General features: G+C 37.5%; 1 protein-coding gene across 3 annotated transcripts in view; it reads right to left on the reverse strand.

Annotated features, from left to right (window-relative positions):
- LOC145979030 (endothelin-converting enzyme homolog) overlaps positions 1 to 13,157 on the reverse strand; it is a 124,757-nt gene that overhangs the window by 105,586 nt on the left and 6,014 nt on the right. Inside the window, exon 1 of one of the 3 annotated variants that reach the window (XM_083112106.1) lies at positions 6,714 to 6,781. The exons of the other annotated variants lie outside the window; for them this stretch is intronic. Coding sequence (XP_082968232.1) covers positions 6,714 to 6,728 — 15 coding nt within the window. The 5' untranslated portion in view covers positions 6,729 to 6,781. Of the gene's footprint in view, positions 1 to 6,713; positions 6,782 to 13,157 lie in introns of those variants that run through there. 3 annotated transcript variants of the gene reach the window in all.

The raw sequence follows: 13,157 nt of genomic DNA on the forward strand, positions 1-13,157 counted from the left end.
CAGAAATATAGTTAAGATTATTTAATACTCGAACAGAATACGCAAAGAAAAATGCGTTTTATTGGGTGCAATGTACAGGAACCAAGTTGTATTTCCATGTTCTACCATTTATTCCAAATAACAAATAGTTCCACGTTTCCAAGAATCTAAAAAAAATAGCTTTATGTGAGAGGCCGAACACAAAATTTTATGAGTAAAATTTAGCCCAAAACGATTTTTCTTGAATGAGATGTGTAAAAGTTAATAACAAAATGCATTCAGTAAGTGTACACGAACTGTATGAAAGAGTGAAAAACAGTTGTACTGGGTATTCACTCCTCTGGTCGATTACGTATAAAAATCTCCCCATCGGCACGATAATTGTGATGGTAATAAATTTGGAGTAAAATTGGTTTATTGTTATTAGTTTATGATAGTTATCATTTTATAATAACAATAATTAGTAATATTATTATTTCTACTGTTCGAATTTCATAATGAGCTGACCTGCCCCCCTACAGAACTTTCCGGCGGCGCCCATGGCCATCATTTATCATATGTGTATTGGGAAAGTTAAGTTATACTGTACTTTTTGAAGATCGTATAAGTTCTAATTCTTTATTTACATTCAGAGTATATATCTGGAATTGTATTTATCTTTTGCATGCCTGTAAGTGCATCTGTCAGCGTTCCCGCGTATTCTTAATGTAACTTACACAAGGTGGTGAACGAAAAATAGCCCGAGTCAGTAGCATATGTTGCTACCTTTTCGTGCGCCACCCTGTAGATACTATATACGTCTAACGTTTTCTCTTATGTAGCCAAATTATTGATTGATTTTTATATCATGGACACATGCACACACTGTCTCGGGAATCTCTGGAGCACGTGAACTAAGACAAGTCTTAAATTTCAGTCAGCTTATTGGAAATTCTTTGTCTTGTTCAGTATGTAAGAATGCAGTCTTCCCAAGTGTCTGGATTTTGCTCAAGTAAGACTCCCAAGTCGTTCCTCTTAACAAGATGGCAACCCTGCCACGCGTACCTGGAAGTTACGTCAGAGCGATCGTTCGTTGTGTTGGGTTGCATACATATAGGATAGATTTGCAGCGCTTATAGCGCAGAAACTAAGGGCTTTCGACGTGATGTTTATAAGGAAGGGTGACTGGTTCTTATGATATCTTACCAGCTCCCACAAAGGAGTGACTTTTCTTTAAGCACGTATATGTCAACCTATCCATGTAGTACACCTTGGATTGCGTTTGGCAGACAAGCGAGGCTCTGGCGTCTGAACTCACAGACAGTATAATCCTCTGTGGAACTTGCGCTGTATCGTCCCTGTATGTTTGTGATTGTCCATTCATCAATTTCATCTTGTCACTATTCATCCTCATCTTCGCGATTAGCCAAACATGGCAGAAAAGCGACGTAAAATAAATCAGCCAATCAATCCTACCTACAGTCTAGCCAGAGTCTCTTTTCAAATTTACCTTCAGGCCAATATTAGAGAAAAAGAAGATATGGGTATGCTAAGAACTGGAAGAGTATAATTTCGAGAAATAATCTTTTGGAGTATAGTGAGCATTTTAACAGCTTTGTGTTCTGCTGCCATGTCACCTTGTCAATCATTTAGTTAAGAAATTCACTGCTTTGTGACATGTTTTTTTCGTTGTACTTGCCAATTGTATGCAGTAAAAGGGAATGGACATCTTATCTGAACACAATTACATAGGAAATCAGAAGGTTGCTCTACAACACGGCGTCGTTTGAAGAAAATGCGTAACGCTACTTACGTAACCAACTTGAACTTGACCATGGAGGAAAAAATATATTATTCTTCTGCAATTGTACATTATTTGTTACGCTTAGGCATACAAAAAGTGACAGAAACAACCCGAAACATGGCGCTCTGACCCGACTCCTGCATTTTGAACTCAATTCTTTCAGCAAACTCATTTTTCTGGTTTGGATATAATATTAGAATGCTAATTAACTTAACTTCATTTCTGTTGTCAATAATTAAAATAGTAAGTATATTGTTTTTTGTTGGTTGGTTGATTTAGTGGTTTAAGTCCACTTTATGCACAGTAAGGCTAATCTGGACTGGACCTACATTTTAAAGTGCAATCCGAACCACTATGTTCCGGGATCGAACCCGGGACCCCTTGATTATAAGGCGACGACGCTACCACTGCGCCATCGGGGAAGCCCATATTGTTTTTTGTGATTTAAAATTAATTATGATCAATTTCAAGGGGGGTTCGACTCCCTCCCGACACCCATACAACCAGAAAGGCGTACTTCGAGACAAAATCGCCTGCAGCAGTACTCAAAGTGGGGCGGGGGCGGACGTGGAGAATGCTATCTCCCAGTTAAGAAAATTCTCGTAAAGCATCTCCCACTAGGACATTTTGCATAGGCATCCACCACCCACTGTATTTTCTCCATGTTGACCCATACAAGCATATATATAATATATATTTACAAATCATAAAATCGGCCTCCCCGATGGCGCAGTGGTAGCGTCGCCGCCTTGTAATCAAGGGGTCCCGGGCTCGATACCCGGTGGAGGCACAAGTGGTTCAGATCCCACTTTAAACTGTAGGTCCAGTCCCTAGCCTTACTGTGCATAAAGTGGACTTAAAACACCAACTCAACCACAACAAATCATAAAATCGAATTTAAATTCAAAAAACCTTCTCGTTGTCAAGTTCCGAATTGAGTCCATTATTTAAATCGAGACTTGATTTGACTTCCTTCCATTCCATTAACATCTATCACTTTGTTAAGGAACAATTCTTTGCCTTTTTGTACATTTTTCACGACGCGTAGAACACTTATTATGCTGTCTATCATGGAACGCCTCATTCATATTTTCATGCAATAATTTCAACATTCGAATTACGTGAAGTTTTTCCTGATAGCTCTGGGGGCAAGTGCCTCCTGTGGCCCTCCAGTGCGAGCGCTCTTGCTTGTAAAGACATCAACAAGTGACGTATGTAGGAACAACTAATTCGTTCTCTGTTTCCGCATGACTACGTATTCTTCCGACACGCTGTATTGTTGCATGACCAGTACAATGGCGCATTATTATCTGTGGGGGACATCTTTTTCCCCGTAGGCCACTGCAGGCTTCTATAACACGTGGAAATATTTCCCTTGTTGTTCCACGTTTTCCCCATTCTTAAGTGTCGTTCCCACACTTTCGTTTGTTTTTTTGGATTTACATACAATGAAGTCATTCATCGCACGATGTTCGGAAGTGTCCAAAAAACTTTACTTACACTGAGAGCAGAGCAAAGACTGAACAAAATCTTTCAGTTGGCCTCAGCTACATTGGTCACGTGATTCTCTTTCTTCCCTCCTTTTACTCTCTCTCTCTGTCACACACACTTACTTTCTTACTCTTATCCTTTCTCATTGTTTCCCTCTAGTTCTTTCCTATTACCTTTTGTTTGTCCCCATTTCTTTTCCCTCTCTGTCCAATTTGTTTTCCCTTCTTTCCTCCAGTTTCTTTTTCTCTCTATTTCTTTTTCCATTTTGTTTCTCTCTATTTCTTTTCTCTTTTGTTTCTCTCTATTTCTTTTCCCTTTTCCCTATCCAATTAATTTCCTCTCTCTTTTTCTTTCCCTTTTGTTTCTCTCTATTTCTCTTTATCTTTTTCTCTCCAATTTATTTCCTCCCTATTTCTCTTTCCCTTTTGTTTGTCTCCCATTTCTTTTTTCTCTTTGTCCAATTTCTTTTCCCTTTTTCTCCGGTTTCTCTTTCTCTCAATCTATTTTCCATTCTGTTCCTGTTCAATTTAATTTATCTCTATTTCTCTTTCCCTTTTGTTTCTTTCCAATTTATTTTATATTTCTCTTTCGCTTTTGTTCCTATCCAATTTATTTTCTATTTCCAATTTCCTTCTTCTTTATTTCTCTTTCACTCTTGTTACCAATTTATTTTCTCTCTCTCCTATTCTTTTCTCTCTATTTATATTTCCCTTTTTCTCCAAAATTCTGTTCCTCCCTTAATTTTCTATCGTTATTTTCTCTTTTAAATTCTTATTCTCCTTATTTGTCTGTTTGTTTTCACTATTACTTCCCTCTATTTTTGATAGAATATGTCAGTGTAGCCTCCCAGTGTCGAAATATTATAAGTAGTTTGTTGCTTTCACAAATACGTTGCAATCATTTAGCAGATCGTGTGCTTGTAAAACAGCCGGCTAGGTTAGGTCGTTTTCGATCTCGCCACCGAAGTCCCTGATTCGAGTCCGGAGATGGGTATGGATGTGTATTTCATATAATCACTCGCGATTAGCCAAAAGTAAGTTTGAGTCTGCATAGGTGTATCCAGAGGAGGGTAAAGGAGGCACTTACCTCCATTGGAAAAACAAGTGATGGTTGATTGATTGAGTTGGTGTTTTAAGTCCACTTTATGGACAGTAAAGAGGGATCCGAACGACTATGTGCCTCCACCGGGTATCGAACCCGGGACCCTTTGATTACAAGACGACGACTGCACCATCGGGGAGGCCCAAAAGTGAGTGATGAAAGCTGTCGTTTGGTTCATTGTGTTTTTAACATTGGAAAGTAAAATAAATGTTATTCCCTTTTCAAATAATTCAAAATAACGCATTGTCACAATTTCGAAGTATATATTGCTTGTCCTCCCTGGGAAGGAACTGTTTCCCTCCATGAAAAAAAAATTTACTCATCTTCCATCCTGCTCAGTTGGAAAACAGTCTGGGTCAACCCATAAGACTCAGTGTCATTAACGCATTTGAAAATAAACGCCTCCCGATGGAGTAGTGGTAACGTCGCCGCCTTATAATCAAGGGGTCGCGGGTTCGATACCAGGTGGAGGAACATGGTACAGTGGTTGGGATTCCTCTTTAAACTGTAGGTCCAGTCCCTATTAGCCTTTCTCTTCATAAAGTGGTCTTAACAACTACTACAGTAATCTGAAAAACCTTTGAACCTTCATGGAAATATTTTGTATTTATATTTTCTTGCCTTACGTCGCCTTTTTGCCTCCTTAGTCTAATCGCGACGACGTGGAAGAATGAAGTTCCGCCAAGGAACAACCGCAACTCGGACCCGTGATCTTCGGAACCTAGGAAGTGAATTGATCACTCTGCTATTGATGCGATTGAAATAGCATGTCTTCACTGGGTCAACTACAATAATGTAAATACTACAAATTGTTTCATATTAAAGGTTGAATGCTACTACATGTTGTTCGTTGCTCCAACTTGCACCAAATCATGGCTAAATTTAGTGAAAGAGGAAAATTGTTTTCTTTCCGTTAACTAATTTTAAGGAACGAAAAATGAAACGGTATATGTATAAAAAATTGGGTCGAGACTATTTCGTGAAAGCAAGGCCCTGGTAACACAGAGCAGAGGAACTTGGTAAATTAATCGTACGTGGGAAGAAATGCTACGAGAATTCCCAGTGGAGGGAAAAAAACGTTGAGAATTCCTTCCTCTAAACGCTCCATCAACGCCTCGCTTTCTCTTTTGTTCTTCATCGCGTAAATTCTCCTCAATTAAGTCATTTTTTTAAATCTTTGTACTAATCCAGTTCCCAATATATTATGGGAAACCTCGCTGAAGTTAATGATTGGTTGGGTGTGGTGTAGGCTTCAAAGGGAAACCATCATTTGTCTTAATTATTTCACCAGTGATTGACACGTACTTCTATCCTTGTAGTTTTTAATCATAATAATAGATGGCACTTGTGATGATAGAACAAGATATATATTCAAGCAAATGTCTCAAATTGTCATATCCTTTTCTTTTCCACATCCATTTTTCTCTAGATCTTTCTACTTCAATTACTTTGTCACCTTTACTTGTCATAGTTATTTACATAATTTCTCCAATTTCTTGTTACATCTTCCAAGTCTTCCTTGTATTTTTTCTACTCTATGAAACATTCATTTTAATGTTTTCATTTTTGTAATTTTTATGTTTGTCTAATTCATTCCTTCCTTATGTACTTCATTTACCAACTCAACTCTTAGCACGCTTGTAACTTCTTTGTGATATTTCTCTTCTAAATCTTACAAAATTGTTTCGCAGCTTTCATTCGTAAACTCCAGTTACGAATGAACTTTCATATTAACCAATTCTTTTCTTCAATTCTTCCAGTTACATTCACTTTAGTTTTGTACACTTCTCTATCTTTCTCACTGTAAAATTTATTACAGTTATATTACGGTTATACTCTTCGCACATATACTCTCAGTAAGTTGTCTATTTTCACCTTTATTTCTAATTTGTGTCAGCAAAACTTAAGTATCAGACTAACGTTATATGCTTCTAGTTATCGTTCATTTATGTTCCCTTTTGGCACCCTTTTACTGAATCACCCTGTATGTATATACATATGTGTATTAGAGTGTGTAAATGTATCTGTATGAGAGAGAGAGTTTTTTCTGTTTAAAAATTGCTGTTGCTTGTATATTTTATATTCAGTTTGTGTACTACGAGACCAAATTGCAACGAGGTATACAAGCCATCGATTGCTAGAAAGAATGAAATAGAACACAAGGAAATAGAACTAGAAGACATGAGTGTGATAAAGACACCATCCCAGCATTTGACTAGCGTTGCCGGAGAAAGACACTGAGAAACTCTGAAGATCGTCGGTCTCGGAATTCGAACACACGATTAAATGAATGCGATTGGGTCAGAGTTCGGTCTTTATAAAATAATTTGGACGCCTCTGGCGCAATAATGAAGCTTACCTGAAATATGTTCATGTTTCCACGTCCAGATGGTGCAAAGGCAAGCTTCGAGTCGCTGGACTGTTCGGCTGAAATGTCGCACAATAATGACCTTTGCGTCCCTACGCGGAAATAAGAAAAAAATTGACGACTCAAAATTGAATACCTTGAAATCCACTTCTTGTTCATTGTTGTCGCAATGGAGGATCGTTTTCTACCTGTCCCATCCACTAAACTCTTTTTTTCGCTATTACATCAACCCGTAACCGGAAGTTAGTAACTAAAAAATATACTTTTGTAATCTTTATGGTTAGAGGCAGAAAACTGTGGCGATGCGATGCGCTGACCACGCGTCACTCAATGAAAAAGCCGCTCTGGCAGGCCCTGGCCCTTCAAGGGATGTTGCTCCAACGTTTAGTTTAATCTTTATAGCATCCGCGTGTTTGTAGCTAAATGTATGAGGGAGAAGTGTCGTGTATTGCGCATCATTAATTCTTACTGAATTATATCTCGACGAATTTTAGTGTCAGATTGACTTAACAATTATTTCAATTGTGAGTTTGAAACACAAAAGTGTTTGTTTCTGTATCAATTACATTACCGAGGGCCAGTGGCGGCAATTAGGGGGCAATTGCCCCAACTCACTTTTTGCCACTTTGGCTCCCCCACTATGCTAAACCTTATCTACCAAGTGAAAGTAAACTGCCTCTCCCCCTACCCCCAGTTTTGGAAACCAATCACCGCCACTGCTGAGGGAAGTTGTGTATTTGTAATAGGTGATCTAAAGGCATTTATCATGTAGACACTATCCATAAGTGAAGAAAAATTTATATCACATACAAGATGTCAGTGAACCTTACTAGGACAACTTCCTGATAAGAGTTGTTTGTTTCCACTTGTAATCAAGGTGTTCCGTGTTCGAGTCCCTCTGCTCCTCAACCTCTCTGGAAACCGCATTTCTGCAGTCTGACGAGGTCGTGGCGCGTGGCTCTATAGAAGTACAGCGGGATGCAGAAGTATTGCACGGAAAATTGTTCATGAATATTTTTGTTAATTTTCTCTTGCATCTCACGTTATTTTAAGTAATGTTATTCATTTAATTCACTGACTTAAATTAGCCTGGGTGGTAATGCACTCATTGTAATTTTATATTGTCAGTCAGACGACTCGCCGCGCCAATCTCTAGTACAGTCAACAGCAAAAATAGTAGAAGGAAGTTGCCTATCGTTATTTTCATACTTCCTTATTATACTACTTCCTGTGTTTTTTAAGGAATGGAATTTTGTTGAAGCGAAGCAGTCGTTGCCCTCCACTTATTGACGTTTCTGATTCATGATCATCACATTGTGGAAACAGACTGAATGAAAATGGTGATAGACAGTGGCGGTGATTGAATTCCAAAACTAGGGGAGAAAGGTGCCAAAACTGAAGGGGGGGGCAAGGACAGTTTACTTTATCTTGTTAAATAAGGTTTAACATAGTGCGGGGGCAAAAGTGACAAAAAGCGGGGGAACCTGCCCCCTCGTCCCACTAATCGCCGTCACTGTTGATAGAAAGTTTGCCTACTATTACATTGCCGTTGTCTGTTTATTTGTCACTATTGTGCGTAAATCAGTTCTTAAGATGCACTTTAACATCTGCAGTTTGGTAAACGAAATTTTAAAACCCTTTGAGACCTGAATTTTTATTTTTGAGTGAGAAAACTGTTCCCGTTAGTTGAATACAGTTCCACCAGCGGTTAGGGATAGCTATAGCAGCTGGGAGATATGTACTAACAGAACCAAACCTGGCCTGCATAACCTACTCTCGTATGCATCTAGTAACAGAAATAAACATGCGAATAGGTTACGCACGTTAAGTTTTGTATATTCCTCCTATTAGATGCATACGTGAGTACGTTAGACAGACCAGGTGTGGTTCTGTTAACATATATGCGTATCTCCAAGACGCTATAACTGTCTCTAGCGGCTCGTCGAAGATCCTGTGTTAGTTAACAGTTTAACCACCAGATGACAGTCAAAGCTCGGAGCAGATAGTAGATACCTGTGCATAATGTAAGACAAAGAAACGGAGAGTTGCAAGTGATAGATAAATTTACGTCATTTCTTTGTATGAAAGGAGTTATTATTAGAAAAATTCTGAGCATTTCATTGGTAAGGGTTAATAGCAGAAACCAATATATCGCAACTATTTGTCATAACTAAGGCTGGAAGTTGAGAAAAAATCCTTTTTTTTCCTAGTGCTCGAAGGCGAGGCCCAACATAATATATGTTCATTTTGGGTCATTGTAGGCCAGAAAAAGGTGCGTTTTATTTGTCCTTTTTTGCCTTTTTAGGCGTTTTTTGGCTTATTGGTCCTTCTTTAGCCTTTTTAGGTCTTAATGGCTTTTTTCTGCAACTTCACCTTCTTTCGGCTACGTTTTTACTGCCCATTCTCAATTCGAATCATCATCAGTTCATCACCTCTTAAACATCCTTTCTGCAGTAATAAAAAAAAAGAAATATATTTGAACCATCCCTGAAACGAGAGAGAAATATTTTTGGACGACTGAAGCAGGTACGGTACAGTGTCTCTCAAAAGTTTTAGGACAACGACATTTTAAACTAGGCAACCCAATTTACACAAGGCGTTGGTGGGTTGCGTGCAGAGTTAGGCTCAATTTCAGGGTTGCCACATGCACAATAGATATCTATAAAACACACGAAAGAAATAAAAACAAGTATTATTGTATACAATTATTAAAAATATCAGTATTATATCGCAAGTGATAAAATTCTTTCTCACAGAAAAACATAGGTTTTATAGTATTTCATCGCTGATGAGTCTACAGAAAGGAAGAAAGGTGAGAGAAAACGAGAGGTGACAAAGGAGAGGAAAAAGAGGAAGCGAGAGGAGAAGAGGAAAAGTAGAGGAGAGAAGATGTAGTGAGGAGAATGGAAGAAGATTCTAGGACAGATGAGGAAAATGGAGCAAAGAAGAGAAAAGAGGAGGAAAATGATATGAGAGGAGACGAGAAGAGGGGAGTGGAGAGTAGAGTAAAGGAGATAAAAATAGAAGAACGAAAAGAAGAGGGGAAGAGTGCAGTGGAGTCGGAAATCTAAGACAGGAGAGGAGATAGGAGGAGTGGAAATGAGTGGGATGGAGATAAGATGCGAAAAAAGTAGGGAAGGCGATATGAGATAAAAGCAGAGCAGAAGGAGGGGAGAGAAGAAGGAGAAGAGAAGAGAAGAACAGAAGGGACTGAAGAGAAGAGGTAGTTGCAGAAAATATCGTCTCAGCGTCAAGAATTGATGCATTGGTCAAATTATCGAAACATTCAATAACATTTTGAAACGTATTGGAGAATGTATTAGATCGGTTCGAAATGCCTTTTGGCTTAGTTCAGAGCAAGGTAAAATTTTCCATGTAAGATCTTTGATTTTACCTGAAATTATACCACTAAAAACATCAATGTAATTTTAATATTTATAAGAATTATCCAATTTTTGTCCACTACTCGGTTCGTTGAAATGGAGATTTTGTAATTTAATATTTCCCCTCCCCCAACGTAACTTCCAAACTGAATCATTCCCTTTCACAGAGTATGGACAATGAACACAATGGGATATGTCTAAAACTTACGAAAATTTTCTGCCACCGGAAGGGTTTGAACCTACGACCATCAGATTCACAGTCCTGAACGGTAAACACTACCCTACAAGCTTTCGCTACTGAAAGTAAGTAGAAGGAGCTGACCAATGTGAAATGTAGATGCAACTCTCCTCCTACATGTAATGTGCAAACAATACTTGTTTGTAACAAAGAAAAAGAATGTAGTAAGACTCGGCGAAATAATTTATAATGGAGAATTGCACATGATGAGAACTTTTCATTCGATATTTGCGGAGGTATCCTTGCATTGAACTCGAGTGGGAAAAGGTGTAAAATTAGTATGTCCTGAATTGCCACAAATATAAATAGTTATTTCATTAATATTTGTCAATGTCTTTGAAGCAGTACACAATTATCGTTAGAGTATCATAATTCACGATGTTATACATGAAAATATCCCTTTGAACGTGTGTCAATTCATTTATTTGTTTATTTTTTTATAAATTCCATATGCAGAACAATGTAGCCACTATACACTGCTATTACAAATAATGTTACCATGCTCTTATTTATAATAAAAGGAGAATTTTAAAAAAAGAACACCGCCTAAGGAGAATCGAACCTGGGACCGCTAGCAGACTAATCAAAAACTCTAACCACTACACCACGCCCTTACCTTCGATTGAAACAACAATTTTTTTTAAGTATTCTGTTCCTCCAATATTGTAAATGTCATTTGGTATACGTGTAGTTGAACTTTTAGTTTAATTTTGAATTGCTTTCTTGTAGTATAGCAGATATATTCGAGAAATAATTTTCGAAGTGATGAAGAAAAACGAGAATATTTTTAGTTGTGAAAATGCGAGTTATTTCTTCTAACTTATTATTGTGATTAGACATTATTAATGGAAAACATCTAGAGGCTTGAACATTGCAGGACGATATTCTTTTCCTATGATACTGCAATAGACGAAATGCTTGTTTACTGACGCAAGTCCCGTGTTCAGAACAGTCTTATGAAATGTATTTGCTGTTCCATAAGGTAACACGAAATAATTACAACGTTTGCGAACTACCAAACGTTAGACGTAAACAGGCGGAAAATTTTATTCAAACAATCACTTCACATTTGACAGCATTAGTCAAGAGAGACTCGTGGGACACTGTGTTAAGGTGCTGGAGTAAATCCGTCTTATTTTTATTTCTCGAAGAACAAAAATTTTTAAAGTAGAGTAACAGTCGTTCTGCTCTTTCTTATTTCTTTTAAATTCTTCCACATTCCTTTAGTTGGGTTAAAAATAAATAAAAATATTGCTTGCATTTCTGTCATAGACGTAGACTAGGCCCTTACGCAGGATTTCTTTGAGGGGGGGTGCCAGACTCAAATTTTTATATATATATATAAGAGAGAGAGAGAGGCAGATATTACAAAATAGTTCAAATAGTGCAAGCACCATTTAAAAGTCATGATAATTCTATGTTTAGAAAATAATATATTTATAAATTAAATGTTGTGCACAAGGAATTATTATTACAATAAATAACATGTCTAATTGTGAGTTAAGAAAAAGACAATAATAAAGAGACATTCTCGCATCACGATTGCAGTTCGAAAAAGTCGGGAAAGGGATTGAAAGTAACGCACTGTCCTGAGTAAATCGGCGAATTGGACGTCTGGTAGCCTTGCATTATAAAACTAAAACCATCCAATATTGCAGCCTGAAGACTTTTGTGCAAGAAACAGATTAATTTAAGTAAGAACAAAATTGAAATTTTTACACATTTCTAAAATCGACGATGTTATTTTCGTAGTTATTGATAGGTTCACATTTAAATATTTCAGGGTTCGACGGGGCATGGCCCCCATGCCCCCCCCCGGGTACTGACCTAACCTGACGTAGACAGTGAGAGAGAAATTTTGGAGAATCTTTCTATTAAATTTATTATGAGATAGGTTTATTGACAATCGTGAACTTTTCGTTTAATAGATAATACTTGGTTTTATACGACGGGAGAACATTGGTCGAAATTCCTTTCTTGCTCTTTTGAGAGAATATATACTTCTACAATAGCAATCGCGTTCGGAAACGGTGAAAAAAAAGACTTTGTTTTCAAAGGCAGACAAGCTTGGTAGCGTAGCTTGCTCGCGTTCAAAGTGATTCACTCACGCTGTTCAAGGCCGCTTCTTATCGCAAAACTGTGCGCCCATGCACAGTGTCTCCACCCAGCAAGTTACAAGTGAACAGAGTCGAATTTTAAAGAAAATCTGAAGAATGATAGATTTCATCAAGACACTAGCTCAACATGCAATAATTTAAGTGATAATTTCTGACAAAAAAGAAACCTTATTGAATAAGTATTGGGATAGTAATACGTGTATCCGTTCCTTTTTAACAATGTAAGCTCGAAGACAATCTGTATTCCATTTGTTTATATTGGCAACTTGGTCAACCGGAGGCTATTATAAGGAACTATTTTGTAGATGTTCATGTAACCGTTATAAAATTACAAATAAAATATATTCACAAGCTTAGATATACTAACAACGAAGAAATAAATTCAGAGTTAAATTTCAAATGCATGTGTATAGAGTAATTCTAGAAGTACAGAGCTATATCAGAGTATTGGACTTCTTTTTGAAGGATAACGTTTACAATATTGACGCGACAGAATAATTAAGAACTGTTGCTCCAAGGGAAACAAAGGGCGTAGTGTATTGGTTAGAGTTCTTGAAAGCATTGATTGCTGTCCCAGGTTCGATCCTCTATACTAGGTGTTCTTTCTTTTCTTTTTTTTAAAGCCCCTTCTATTAAACAAGAGCATGGTAACATTATTTGTAATAGCAGTGTATAGTGGCTACATTGTTCTGCATAT

This window comes from Lepisma saccharinum, chromosome 25 (genome assembly GCF_977018435.1).
Source record: "Lepisma saccharinum chromosome 25, izLepSacc3.1, whole genome shotgun sequence".
Classification (NCBI taxonomy): Eukaryota; Metazoa; Arthropoda; class Insecta; order Zygentoma; family Lepismatidae; genus Lepisma; species Lepisma saccharinum.